At 38.9% G+C, this 15328-nt stretch overlaps 1 protein-coding gene across 1 annotated transcript in view; it reads left to right on the top strand.

The window, feature by feature from the left end:
- Positions 1-615: 615 nt before the first annotated feature.
- Positions 616-15328, top strand: part of BLNK (B cell linker) — a 105699-nt gene continuing 90986 nt past the window's right edge. Inside the window, 4 exon segments of the mRNA XM_062610489.1 lie at positions 616-1395; positions 4727-4799; positions 6253-6354; positions 11332-11394. Of these exon segments, the coding sequence (XP_062466473.1) occupies positions 1280-1395; positions 4727-4799; positions 6253-6354; positions 11332-11394 (354 nt within the window). The 5' untranslated portion in view covers positions 616-1279.

Raw genomic sequence — 15328 nt, 5'->3', positions numbered from 1 at the left:
AGGACTAGCAGATGTCCAGGATGGGCACAGTTAAACTAACTGATAAGTAGAAGGGCAGGATGATTGCTATGTTTGTGGCGTTAATAAACCCACTAAGCTGGTGAAAATACCTACTGGGGAGTATCCTGGACTAGCTGATGTCCAGGATGGGAGCAGTTAAACTAGCTGAGAAGTAGGACAGGATGATTGCTATGTCTGTAATGTTAATTAAGCTGGTTATGAAGATTGTTGGGAAAAGTAAATGACCCTTAAAGACCACCATCACATTTTTGTATGCAGGCGGGAAACTTTCTGGAAAATGATGCAATATGCCCAGTGGCCATATAAGGATGGCCTGCATGGCAATACAGCGACACACGTTAGGAGGAGCTATTCCCCGTGTCTCCCGGCTCTGCAATAAAGAGTACCTGCTTGTCAACTTGAAACTCTGTTGGCAAGTTTGTTCCTGGAGTTTTCTCCGAATCAAAATGAACATCTGATTCACACTGAGAAAATATCTGCAAATCACTTTCATACTCAATGCATGTTTCAAGTAGGGTCGCACTGGGATTTGTTTTGGCGTTAATCATATTCATTTTGTTAGTAACATGGATGTTGAACAGCAAGAATACTTCAAAAGTACATGGGAATATTGTAGAGACAGAAGTGGCTACTACAGGACAAAGAACAGCATACTGAGATAGGTTTGGCCACCCTATTTTTAAATTAAGATGGATCCAAACTGGAGTGTGCTGAGAATGAAAAGACTGAACAAGTTTCCTAAATTTCTACATATGGACAAATGCTAATGAAACTTGGTTTGCTTCTTCAGCGAAGAGATGTCCAGGTCCCGCCCATATGGAGTTTAGACAGCAATTATCCTTATAAACAGACACTTTCTCTTGCACCCTCCAGCAGTAGAGCACAGATATTAGAGTTCTTCCTCCTGCTGTGCCACCCATGGACATGGTGAACCTGAATCCCCAGTTAGAAAAACAGGCTACCAAACTGGTTTCCAAGACTGAGCCATTTTGGTCTAGTTGTATGTGATCCTGCCCCTCTGCTGAAGCCCTGCCTGAGGTCCCTTCCAGACCAGATTTCTGTTGATTGTGTTATTTTTATTTCCTGTTAAATGAAAAAAAAAAAAAAAAGACATAACCAATTAGCAAAACTTTATCAAACTTCTACACAGATAGCTGTAAGTAAGCCTTCATTTTCTGACATTCTCTTTAGACTTATTCAGACTATGAGATTATTCTAGCTTTTTACTTTAAGAATGTTTTCTTCCCACCCACTATGAATGCCAAGCCTGTCAATCACGCTAACAACAACAAAATCCATATGGGACAGTTTAAGGAAGAAGAACAGACATGAGAAACTGCTCCTTTAACTTATTTGGAACCAACTCCAGCACGCGTGCCTGGGAGAAGAAAAATGAGTATATGGTAGGTCATGTTGCTTTCATTATTTTTTTACAAAATGGGCAAAAAAGGCAGTGACAATGATTCATATTTTATATACAGTAACGCTTCACTGAGTTCACTGAGTTATTTTGTTCAAGTATATTTTCCCCAGGAGCAGTATTCCAGCGTTACATCCAGTAAAATAAGTTGCTTGCAGCTGCTATGGGTTTTTGCAAAGCAGAACTTGATTTTGAAAGTTTTGAAATAAGTTTAACACATTTAGCGCTTATGTTCATGAAAATACATAGCTGTATTTAGTGTTTAGTAAGAGATGACAGTGGTATGATCTAGGAATCAGGTTTTATATTGCTTATTAACTGTTTCTATGAAACCACAAACTGAGAACTTACTTTATGAAACTCCAAGAAGCGGTAGCCTGTAAAAACATGTATTTTATGTGGCTTGCATGTTTTAAAAAGTAGAAAAAAAAAAGATAAAAACATTGAAATATATATTTTAAAGGTGTGTTAACTCTGCTTTATATACAAGTTATGCATGAGAGTGAATTTCTGTTCAGGTCAAATTATGTGGTGTATAAAATGCACACAAGAACTACGACTCTTCTGAAATTTGGTAGTTCTCATGTACTAGACATCATTTTTACTTAGGGCTCCAGAAAAAAAAAATTAAATTTCTCAATGTACAGAATCAGATTTCTGTCCTTTTTTTTTGAGAAGTGAAACTAAACAGTAAGGATGAAAATATTAATATGTCCAGTTAGATATAAGTTTAAAATGACACATTACACTCTGCACATGTACCCAAACACATTTTTGACTCTACTCAAACAAATTTTTGACTCTGCCAGTACCCATGCCAGATCAAGATGCTCCAGAGAATATTCAGTAGCAAATGAGCATGATCTGCCCAGGGCTAGTGCTTGTTATTCAAGTCTCTACAATCTGCTTGAAAGTTATGTGTAGGCACCTGGACATTTGAAGAAAACAATCTGTGGCCTGTCTTCACTTGGTGGACTTGAAGCCTGGATATTCTGCTCAAGATTTCCCCCACAGCCAACATGTGTTCAAGTGCACATATATTTACTTGGATTCCATGTAAGTGATATACTGCACAGAGTAACTAGAAATATGAGGTAAATAAGTAGAATCGGTAATCAAATCCGGGGTCCTTCTAGCCAACAATTCTTGAAATAATCCCCTTGAGGGCAGTGTAAAGCAAGTGTAAGTGCATGATAATTTTCTCCATTTTTGTTGCACACACTTAAGGAAACAAAACTACAGCATTGATCAACATGAGCATCAAGAGACTAGCTACAGGATTTCAGATGAGCCTCCCCACATGCCTGCTGGGTTTTGTTGTTGTCGTCATCATTTTTAATCTAAAACACAAATGGCGAAATATTTCTTGTGAGCTACAGTCCCCGTGGTTCAATCACTTCTGCTACAGCCCCTTTCAGAACCCAAAACTGAATATAACCTTTCCAAATAGATCTCTCTCTCTCCCAGTGAAGAGGTGAACTCCATAAGCATTGGCCTCTTGAGAACACCCTCCTTACAAGCCAGAATACAAATTAAGGCAATGTCAGCACAGGCAACAAAAGAAGAATTAGACAGAAGGTAGTGCTGGGGCAGAGCAATCAGAGGTAAGCCAGGTGGGTAAGAGGGAGGCCTGGGCACAGGAGGTGGGTGAGCTGGCAGGGCAGAGCTTCAGCTCACACTGCAGACGACCAGGCAGTGCAGGAATGTGACAGTGGAGGGCAGCAGGCAGCAAGGAGCAGCTCCTGGCATGCCAGTATTTCTGCAAATGCTAGTGGCCTAATGGGCAATCGTAGGAAGAGGAGGTGCAGGTACTGCTGGCAGCATGCACTGAATTGCAAAATCCTTAGCACACTATTTTTAATTGGCCTTTGAGATGTTCTGAACTGCTTACACCTACTCCATGACCAAACCCAGCCTGCACTGCATAAATAGCAGCTTTGCTGTGCTTCACCTTAATTCACGTTTCACACCTGATGCCATCTGTTATTTTGTTGCTTCCCCACTGCAGCCATTAAGCCTACAACTGATGTATCTCCCACACAGCTGCTTCCCACCTCCACCATACATGAAGACCCTGGTGTATAAGCTGACACAACTAATTACTCCTGCTCTCAAACTAGGCAAACAAAATCTACTGAGGAATACTTGCACCTCTTTCCACTGGTCCTTGCACACAGTAAAAGAGTATCACTCCCTCCTGTCATCCAGGGAGATGTTACCCCCTCCCCTCCCCCTCGGAACAACTCAGCCAACACTATGAAACATTAACCACTATGAAACACTACGGAATTCCATATCATTTTTCTTACAGTGTGCCACCAGGCACTTGGAGATTATCCCGAGGCAGCCAAGTTTCAGTTGCAAGAGCTTCTATCTCAATTCTGCATTTCTGAAATTCCAGGAGTTGAGTTTTGCCAGATTCGATATTCTGCAGTCACAAGACAGCAAACTGGCAGCAATTGACCTGTCAGTCACTCTAACAGCAAAAAAGCCATGCAAGAAAATCTGAAGGATAGCACATGAGACATTTCAACTTAGCTGAAATACACTTTAATCTTTGAACATGTGCCCCAAATCCATTTTGCACTGGGAAATAAAACAGGAAGAGTAACTGGAAAGCAGAATATAACATTCCTTCGTCTCCAGCCTTTTATGGAAGCTTTTATGTTTGTCCTGTTGTGGTGACTCAGAACTGCTGAGCAAAATAATCTGGGTTTGTTTCAGCAGCTGCAGCTGCATCTTTGCAATTTTATTGCCCATTCTATAAAGCAATGTCTCAAGCATTTCCCCCTTGCTCCATTTTAGAAGATGCACCCTGCCCCCCCTCTCCAATTTAAGAATTGTATATGCTGCTCCCCCAAACTTCATTCTGTGTTAAAGCTGAAGAGGCAGAGAAGGGCAGTGAGTGGGGCAGGCATGCAGCTCAGAGGAGATGGCTGGAGGGACAGGGGTGGGAAAGGGCAGAAGTTCCCATCCTGAGCCTCATCTGCTCTCCGCCCTCTTAACTCCATCTGAGCCCCAGCCTCCCATAAAAACATTTGTCTTTCTCCTCCTGCAGCCCAGGAGTGATTCCTGGCTGTGCCTGCCCAGACCACTGCACATCTCCCTCACTAAAGGACAACAGGCATGGATCCAAATTAGGAATCATTGGTGTAGCATATATCATAAGTATGCATGCAGCATATGTAGAAACTACACCCAAACCAGCAAGTCCCTGAGTTCAAAATGGTTGTCAACTGGGAGAATACTATGGAATTCTTACATGCTTGCCCTGTTTCTATACAGCTTCCTAGGTACCTCACTTCTGACCACAGTCAGAAATAAGATGCCAGGCTGGATGAACTTGTGGTCTGATTCTGTACAAGCATTTTATGCTAGCCCTACCTTTTGAAAAGATAATGTAGCACTGGAATGAATTTATTGAGAATTTGTTTTTAGCAGCAATTATAATCAAGGGAATAAAGAATGTGATTCTTTGATGTGACAATATGGAAGTAAAATTTCTGCAACTGAGCTCTGTTTTTAATGTCTAAACACCACTGCACAATATGTCAAAACCCACAAGCAAAACAAATACAATCTGAAGGCAAATCCAGGCAGCTGGATCAAGGAGTTCAGCTTAGGGGAGAGACAGCTATTACTAACTGGTTTTGTATAGATATAGAATCATAGAATCATAGAATAGTTAGGGTTGGAAAGGACCTTAAGATCATCTAGTTCCAACCCCCCTGCCATAGGCAGGGACACCTTATGCTAAATCATATCACCCAAGGCCTCGTCCAACCTGGTCTTGAACACCGCCAGGGATGGAGCACCCACAACCTCCCTTGGCAACCTATTCCAGTGCCTCACCACCCTAACAGGAAAGAATTTCCTTCTTATATCCAATCTAAACTTCCCCTGTTTAAGTTTTAACCTGTTACCCCTTGTCTTATCACTACAGTCTCTAATGAAGTCCCTCTCCAGCATCCCTATAGACCCCCCTTCAGACACTGGAAGGCTGCTATGAGGTCTCCACGCAGCCTTCTCTTCTCCAGGCTGAACAGCCCCAACTTCCTCAGCCTGTCTTCATACGGGAGGTGCTCCAGTCCCCTGATCATCCTCATGGCCCTTCTCTGGACTTGTTCCAACAGTTCCATGTCCTTTTTATGTTGAGGACATCAGAACTGCACACAATACTCCAGGTGAGGTCTCATGAGAGCAGAGTAAAGGGGCAGGATCACCTCCTTCTACCTGCTGGTCATGCTCCTTTTGATGCAGCCCAGGATACGGTTGGCTTTCTGGGCTGCAAGCGCACACTGCCGGCTCACGTTCACTTTCTCATCAACCAACACCCCCAAGTCCTTCTCTGCAGGGCTGCTCTGAATCTCTTCTCTGCCCAACCTGTAGCTGTGCCTGGGATTGCTCTGACCCAGGTGTAGGACCTTGCACTTGGCATGGTTAAACTTCATGAGGTTGGCATCAGCCCACCTCACAAGCGTGTCAAGGTCCCTCTGGATGGCATTCCTGACGAAAGAGTTGCCATATTTAAACCTCTAAGATGGTGATGGCAGAAATGTTTTATAACCAATTTCAGCAGAATTTAACTAATTTCAGTGATGACAGATATTTGTATATGTTGATATAATAATTTACAGTTTCCTTATACTGGAAAGAGTCACAGAAGATTACTGGTACTTCCTAAATCATCTTTTATAGGCGTTCACTTTAAGTGAGCAAACAGGAAAAAAATTGCAAAAAGGACTTCCTCCTAGGGTTTCTAAAACAGCTCAGTAAAAACCAGTGAAGCAACAGTTCAGTGTTACTCATAGATCAAGTCTTTCTCACTGGATAGCAACATGGCCACAAAACTACCATCTCAAGAGGAATTTGAGAACTGGACAGCTTTTCAAGTTGCAGATCTCCTAAGACAGGTACTGAATGTATAGGTAACACTTTAGACAGCCCAGTCTAGCTAGCAGAAGCTCTTACTGGATTTATCTTTGAAAAACAGGTATCTTACCTTAAAACTAGCACAGATATTCCAAAGTACTGAAAACAGATTAGTCAGCAATTGTCATCCCCAAGAACTTATTAATTTTACGTATTTCCTGGTGCTCTCCTGTTTTTTATAGAAATCTAATTCATAGTAGGAGCTGCTAGCTAAAATCTTCTACATGACAAATCATATAAAAATGTTCACTTACAGTGATATTTCTTATAATAGAAAAAGTATTTAATGCCCCAATTTATTTCCTGCTGGGAAGACATAAATGTTTCACTGAAAGTGGGTCTAGATTTTATATTTGATTATTGCTTTAGAATTTATAGCTTGTCAATAAGAATCTACTGTTCATCTTTTCTTTCCAATGCATATATACCAATAGTAGTTGATAGATATTGTTTAAATTTAAGATTTAAATTGAGATTTTTTTTATTGGTGGTGTTTTGGTGGTTTTTGGTTTGGGTTTTTTTTTTTGGGCAGAGGGGTGTTAAATCATTCCTTTGTCTGTACATTTCCTAGTTCTGCAGTGTCATTTTTAGCATAAGTAAAATAACCTGAATTGCACAAAATAGTCATCCTTTTACTATTTGGATAATCTCCTCCAAGATACATAAAATATATCCTCTGTGATACATTCTTTTTTAGTATCAGATTTTTTCCTTGTAAGTACTGAATACTGTGACTCAGGTTTTAGACTTCTACCTGTGTTAACTTACACAATAAACTCCATTCATTTTGATATGTGGTCTCATTTTACATTCCTTTTGGGGTTTTGTTTGGTTTGGGTCTTTTTAATGCAAATTTGTCTATACAATTTTTATATATAGGATTTATCTGTCTTGTGTTCATCCTACTTCTAAACGTAGCACTGATCCATTAACTGCTTTACACCAACAGTGAGAATGTGTCATTAAGTTTTCTCACCCTTTTCAACTGATGGAGCATACACTCTTTATCAAGGAAAATAATGCAGTGTAATGAAGTGTTTCTACAAGATTCCAGTTTGTAGTCATGTAAAAAATAAGCCAAAGTTTAGAATGTCCATGATATATTTTTATTTCTCCATTTTGCCTTGTGCAGAAATAAATATGCTTGTTCATGTACAGACTAAAAAAAAAAAAAAAAAAAGCAAAACCAACCAACAAACAAACCAACCCCAGAGTTTTACAATCCAGATGTATCACAGGTGGGTCACTATCCCCACACTGAGAAAGCTGATCTGTTCTATAGAATTAATTCATACCATAATGATAATGTATCAGCTAAACTGTGAACGTATTACTGTGAACAGCTACTCAGAGGATTAATTAGCTCAAAGCCTTTCAGCTTAAAGGAAATCAGACTAATTAACAGAAGATATAATGATTTTAAAGTACCCTGCAATTCTACAGCAGAATACAAGGCAGAAAATTAATCACAATTGTTCAACAACTCAGAGGCTTCCAGGGAAATTTCAGCAGGCACACCATAACTACTGGCTTCATACTTGCTAAGAGAGAATCTTCCAACTTTATAAAAAGCTGTTAAAGCCTATGCTTACATTTGCATCACTGATTAAATAAGCTAAGTGATCTAATTACTACAGTATAACCAACATTAAGTACTTGGCCATTCTGCATATCAAAGAGTAGCACTGTGAAGTAGCAGCCATTTGCCTGCAGCCACCATGTACAGAGCTGTTCAGTTCCTGCTACCAGCTCTCCAGAGGGCCGCAGCACCAGACATTACCATCATTTCCACAGTCAGCCAACATGCCGGGGCCTGCGCTAGATCTCCCCTGCTCCAAGACTGGCCATACATGTGCATGAACCCTAAAATAATGCTGTTAAGGTTGCAGAAACAAGCACTTAAATGTGACAGAGCTGGGATTACCTCTATAACCTGAATTTACCCTCTTTTACATACGTACCATGATAGTCTGTAATTGCTTCTTCATGTACTACCTTTTCCATTCGCAAAAGCCTTCCTCTTTCGATACAGAGAAACTGGTATGTTTGGGCAGTACTTTGGACCATTACAGAAATTGTAAGGTGTGCAACGCCAGTGCTTGCTGAAAAAGAGAATGAACTCATGGTGACATTGATTAATTCTGCCTTGAAATATCAGATTCCGTCAGTACCCCAGCATTTTAACCTGAAGCCATGAAAGTCAACCAGAAAACACATGATAATTCTGAGAGCTTGACTTGAAATTTCAGGCTCCAATTTGCAGAAGTGGTGAGAGGTGAGATTTGCAACCACAGTGGCAGCTCTGCTCAGAAGATAAAAATGCCAAAATATTGAATATGCAAATATACATGTATAGCTCACAGATCCTAAATAACTATAATTAGGCATACAAAACCACTGAATACTGTATGAGTTTTATCATGCCCCTCAATCCCCCTTACTAATAGTTTTAATCTCACAAAAAACAAAACAAAACAAAACAAAAAAAAACCAACAAAAAACCCACAGAAAACCCAGTTACTTAATGTCTCTGAAGCAACTGGACAATAAAATGGGTGTTGTGGAACAGTTCAGAACAAAGAAAAATACAATTCTGAATTCAAAGAAGGTTTGAATACTGTACAGTACAGGTATACAAGATAGAAGACAAGCAGTGAGCACTAAACAGAACACAATATATCAAAGGGCGGTTCAGGAAAGTCACATCAGCTTCTCATGCTGTGATTGAGGCTGGGTCTTCTAGAGCAGGTATACTGAGGTTGGTGCCATAACATACATGTACAAGGCATATGTGCAGTGCAATTTTAGCATGTCCTTAACTTTGTCTTAATGATGTTTCCAAGACAGATTTTTGTGTGTCATAACTACAAAAGTTATTAACTAGCCATTTCCAGCCTCATGAAAGGCATTTGCATAAAATTAACAACTTCACTACTAAAAAAATAATCAAATAATTTTTACTTTTTTCCTCAAAAGTAAGTGAACATAATAATGGAAACCTGTTAGCCATGTGCATGTATTTCCCTGTTATCTTGCTTCTATGCTATAATTGCAATTACACTGAGATATTCCATGTTGCATTCAGTTTATCTGCTTCCTCTGTTTGACATGTAGTCTAGTCCCTAGCACTGATCTTAATGCTGTGGAGTTAATCTATTCGTTAGAAAATGAAAAGTTCTGTGGTCATTATTAAACACAGGAGTGACACATCTGCTTGTCTGACAAGCTAACAACATAGAACAAATAGAGTAAAAATCTAATTTTACTTTACACAAAGGTTACATGCTTGATTAACAGCATAAGACAAAACACAAAAGCAAACCATCATGGTCAATAATTGAAGATAAAGCAAATAACTAGAAATAGATGGGCAACAGCCAAGAGCAGAACGTGTGCATTACATTGATTCTTTTCCTATCCTCCAACATCAGTGCAACTGATGGTAAATTAACACATCCCACAACCAACCATTGGTCCAACACCCACAGTAACCCTCTCCTCTGAATTGTGATCTAATCTGTATTGCGAATGAGCAAAACTCTCTTACTCATACAAAAGAACAATTTATAAACTCAAGCATATTGGCTTATAGGCAAAACAAATTATCTGAAATTCTGAATACGAAATTTTCATATCAAAAAAGTAAATAAAATACACTTTGTTTTTAAGTGGGATCAGTTTTAAGTATTGTAAAAATAAAGAATAATATTAGAAAAGCCATATAGGAATATTTATATAAGAAGAATTTATTTTCACTAATATTTCTGTGTTAGTAGTTGGTAATTACTGCTACAGAAATTTACCGCTAAGCATTACAAATACTAAAGCTCATTTCAAATGTGCTACATTTTAAATAATAGAGTTGTAATTTTTTTACCACTTTCACAGAATCATAAAATGGTTTAGGCTGGAAGGGACCTTAAAGATATCTAGTTTCAATCCCCCAAAGGTGTCCAAAGGGTATTCAAAACCCCATCCAGCCTGGCCTCGAATGCTGACAGGGATGGGGCATCCACAATTTCTCTGGGCAATCTGTCCCAGTGTCTCACCACCCTCGAATCAAAAAATTTCTAGCTAATGTCTAATCTAAATCTCCCCTTTCTATGCATAACACTGTAATTTCTTTGAAAAGCCAGGCTAAACCATCTAACATGCAGTGAGATTGTTGGGACATCTTCAGCCCTGCTCCATTCCTTGCTACTTTTAAAAAAAGGAAATCCAGTGTGTGCATTTTTTTTCCAAATTACTATTAAGCTTTCCGTCATAGACACTACTTCCAGACATTCCTGTTTCACTTCAATTTATAATCAACATCAACTTTCTTAAAAAAACACCACAACCATGTTACAGAAAAGAAATCCTGTTTCTGAACCTGAATTATTTCCAGCAATGCCCATCTATCATGGGAATTGCAAAACACACTTAGCCCAGTCATCTGGTGCTGAAACCAAGCTACCAGCCAGAGCATAGAGAGGTTGGTAAACAGACATGTAACAGACCTTTCTCTTAGATAGCCTTAATTTTCCAGCAGTCAGTGATATAACCACTTTCTGAACTGATTACACAGCTACTGATGGACTTTTGTCACAAGCTACATTTTAACCTGTTTCTGATGCTGGCCTCCTCTTACTCCATAGCAATTAAAGTTCCACAGTGTATTTCTGTTGGGCTCATTGTTCCATTTGAGTTACATTTGCTGCTTTATAATTCCATCTTGTCTACTTCATTCATGATATTCTTGTTAAGAAGTAATATTGTATCTTATCTCTGATGTGGGAGTCACTACCTATTTCTAATAATTACAGTTATTCTCTCCAATACTCTTTTTCTAATTATCCATGTCAAATAGTATAAAAATTTCCACAACCTCAAGTATTTGAGCATGGAAATATTAATTAGTTTGTTTACAAATGTCAAGTTTTATACTTTTGTAATAATTCTACTTTTTCTCACCTCAGTTTGGAATGCCTGAATCTGCTGTGGTTATAGAAAAACTGGGCATGAATGGATCTCATTTCTTGGTAAGCAAATATTTCAGAAGAGCTATCATTCAAGCATATTTCAGCATGAGGCTTGTATTCCTTACAGTGCCAGGAAATAATATAATATTTTTCTTCCTCATACACACTTCATCAGTTGCTCTGATTTTCCGCTTTAGTGGGTTGATTTACATCTCTGACTCAAGGAACACCCTACACAACAGAAACCCAGCCAGCCCCATCAGAGAGTGTGCAGATATATAGAATCAGCCATTAGCACAGAGCTATAACAGGGAATGTCTCATGAAGTATGACTTCGAGGGATTCAGGGCTTTTTAAAGAAAATATATATTTTTTAAAGCCATCGTTTATGTAATAGCTTTGTCATAAAACTTGCATGATTAAGAACATTTATCAGTACAGAATTCTACATGAATCTTACAATAGAAGTTTACAGATACCAGGAACAATGTCTGAAAAAAAAAAAATCTGATAACTTCCTGTATTGACCTTTGAAGAATTTTTTGCATAAGACTGTGGTTAACTGATTGCAACTAATTAGAAGAGAGGAATAGAATAATGAACTGGGGTGAGTCCTCTACTTCTAATTCCATTTGCGTAGGTGCTGAAGTAAAATACCTTCAAGATCTATTTGAAAGGTAAAATAATTGTTATATTTATGCACTGCAGAGAAATCATGCTTGCTTGGCTCAACAAAACTGTTTCCTGGATGTATCAGGAGTTATATTTGCTGATTACATTAACAAGGGCTTCAATTCTACAAAGCAGTTATTAGAGCACAGCTACTCAGGTGCACACAGGTTCACTTTGTTTAAAACTGCATGGTCACAGACTAAACCTGGGTTTTACTAACAGTTCATGCTAGCATAGTAGGGCTAACAAAGCCAAATACAGACTGATTCCTGTCCTGTTCACACACTATACGTTGAATCGCTAAAGGTGCTGTAATCCCCATTGCCAGGGAGTGAAATTAAAGCTAAGAGTGAATGTGTTGGCTTCTTGTGCCTGCTGCAAGCAAATGCAGTGGAAAAGAATCTGACAAATATTTTCAGATATGAGTGGTAACCTAATCAAAACACAAGTGAAAAAAGCAAGGGGAACAATGAATGGTCTCTGGCGATGGTCTGGGATACAAAAGCAGCATGATTAAAAATGAAAGTGTCTGCCAGTATGTTCTCCTAATATGCATTCTCTTTAACACATCTTTAAAGATTATTTTGCACTGCAGAAAACATGTCAGTGTATGTGTGATGCAATGAGCAGCATCCATTTTTGATAGCATTGTAGAAAAAGTGAGACAGGTCTTGTACATGGCAGCAACCTTCTTACAGCTTTCATGTGTTAATTGATTTTTTCACTAGCATTGTCAATATGATAAATCAGTATACTTGAAACAGAATTATGAAAATACTGAAAAAATAATGATTCAAGAACCTATATTATGCTATCATTAACAGCAATATCTAAAAAACTACAAGATACTGTTCTATGTACAAGTGAACATGTATATTAACTTGTAAGTAATTCAATCAATATTCCAGATTTTTTATTCCAAGCTCCTAGCCTGGTATACAAGGAACCTGCACTATTCCAAGAATGAAAAGTTCCTTCACTGTTAGGAGGTGTAAATTTCAAAAGAGCACCCTTAGTAGATCCACCTTAACAATACGAGAGAGTAACCAAGTGGCTAAGGTACACACTTCTACTCAGAAAATCTGAGTTTCTGTCTACACCACTTAAAGCACCATACACTAAGCAGACCAACTTTTTTGCATAGAGGTGTCTGGAAATCCAAAATTCAAAAATCCTGATTCTCTTATTGTGTCTGTTTATTATCCTTGGCAAGAACCTTAGGTTTTGCACCTCAGTTTATCATCTAGTTATAAGGGATGTATGATTTATTTCACTACACTCTGGGGAAAAGCTGCCCATCTATCACTAGACAGCGGTGAACAACAGAAAAAAAAACAGCCTTCCCCCTGTCACCACCACCCCCCCCTCCGAAAAAAACACTACACAACACAAATCATAAAACAAAACAACTTGAACAAGCCTAATACCATCTACTCAATAGGACTGGCAGGTTTACCTTCACGCATTAATAATTATTAAAAATCAAATACAAGCTTGCACCTACACAAGTGTGCACAGAGACACTATGCACGTGTGTAATGTCACAGTATCTGCACAGCATTTTTACGTGTCTACCTGATGTTAGATGGATATTTAGATGCAGATCTGTAGCACTGGACAGATAATCAGGTATCTGTCAGGTAGCACTGGACAGAAAATTCCTTCTAGTCTGGCACATAAAGAAGAAAGCAATTCTGTGGTGTCTTCCATGCCAAAGTAGTGAACTTTTCACACAGTCAGAGGCACAGTTTTCTGTTTTACCTTTGCAGGGTCAGAAAAAACTGTTTCTGCAGCAGTACCCATGGGTGGGAAACATGTCAGAGTGTCCATGAGGGCTGAGAGCACAGCCTGAGTGGAGCCGACTCAATGCCTCCCAGGAGCCCTTCACAATTCTCAGACATGCTCTTCTTACCGTAAAACTTCTGCAGCCAGCCCAAGCCTCTGCCATGGCACTGACACCTTGATCACATGCAGCACAGGCTTTTTGTATTAGTGAGACATGCCAAGAACCAGAGAGGCAACACTCCTCTGGGCAGGCAGCATGCTGGCCAACTGGTGGGCCTCACTGGATGGGACATTACCTGGGAAGCAACACATGCCACCAGCGGGCTGCACATTTACCTCAGGACATAACCGCCAGCACACCAGATGTGTCTCTGTTTGCTGTGTGGTATCAGTGAGGACACTCATCTTTTTTATTTTTCCATAGAAAGAATGTTGCCAAAAGGTGAGGAAATGCTGCACAAAGTAACTATCCTAGAGTTCACCACTTCACTAACACAAAACTTCTTAGGGGCCTTTCCTGCACAACCCATCCTTTGTGTCAAATGCAAATTGCATTTTATTTGAAAGTGAATCGGCTGGATTTATCAATACTAAGGTCTTTTTGAAGTTTAAAATGTTCGAAGTTGACTCATGCAGGCACTGTATCCACATAATCTGTGATAAGGTGGCCACAGTATCTTAAATCAATTTTTACTGGTTTCAGAACAGAAATAATCAACATTTATATAGAAATTTCTCTGAATATTTCTTGCCTTTGAGTGGCTAAAAGACAATTGCTTTTATAGCAATATTATATTATGCTTCATAAACATACTGAGTATCAAACTGATCTTCTATAGGAAACAAAATTACAGGCATTTTATAAAAATTTAGATGTAATAGCTCTTCTATAACATCTGTAGAATCTAAAATTGCAGAGGTGTGGTATGTTAGATCTGAAGTGCACTGTGCAATTTCATTTTTTAGCAATAGTACTATACCGGTGATCCTTATTCAATATGCAGGTCACATCTGAATGGTTCTAATTGAGTCCTAACGTGCGAATCAGCATTTAGCCGCAGCTGCATTGCAAAGAGAATATTATAGTCTCTCTTACTTTTTAATGTCTGAACTTGCTACACTGTACTCTGCTTTTCAGTTCCCTCTAAGAGTAGGTTACTTGTATGATGGAGTTTTTTAATTGTGTTTAATTCCGAGACAGATTGAAAAAGATGTAAAAAGCCAACGAATTTTGACTTAAACTTCAGAACTGAAAAAAGGTAGACTTTCTCATTGTATTTGTAGGTAGAATTAAAGAATTATTGAACATAGCAAAATAGTCAGACATTGATTCTGATCAACTTTTGTATATTTCTCCTCTTGTTATTTCAAAATGTGTTTTGAATCACACAGCTGGAATACGGGTGCCTTGGAGAAAACTAGACCCATTTTCTTTACCAATACACTATTGGGGATTTTTGAATAACATTTAGAGAATGAAACCTGTGCCCTCCTGTGGGAGACTCATACCTCCCTGCCAGTGCAAAACACTGCCAGA

This window comes from Pezoporus occidentalis, unplaced genomic scaffold, assembly GCF_034315485.1.
Source record: "Pezoporus occidentalis ecotype Australia unplaced genomic scaffold, CSIRO_AGI_Poc_V1 ctg147, whole genome shotgun sequence".
Taxonomy (NCBI): domain Eukaryota; kingdom Metazoa; phylum Chordata; class Aves; order Psittaciformes; family Psittacidae; genus Pezoporus; species Pezoporus occidentalis.
Note: the sequence above shows the minus strand (reverse complement) of the source record. Positions and strands in the feature narration are given on the sequence as shown.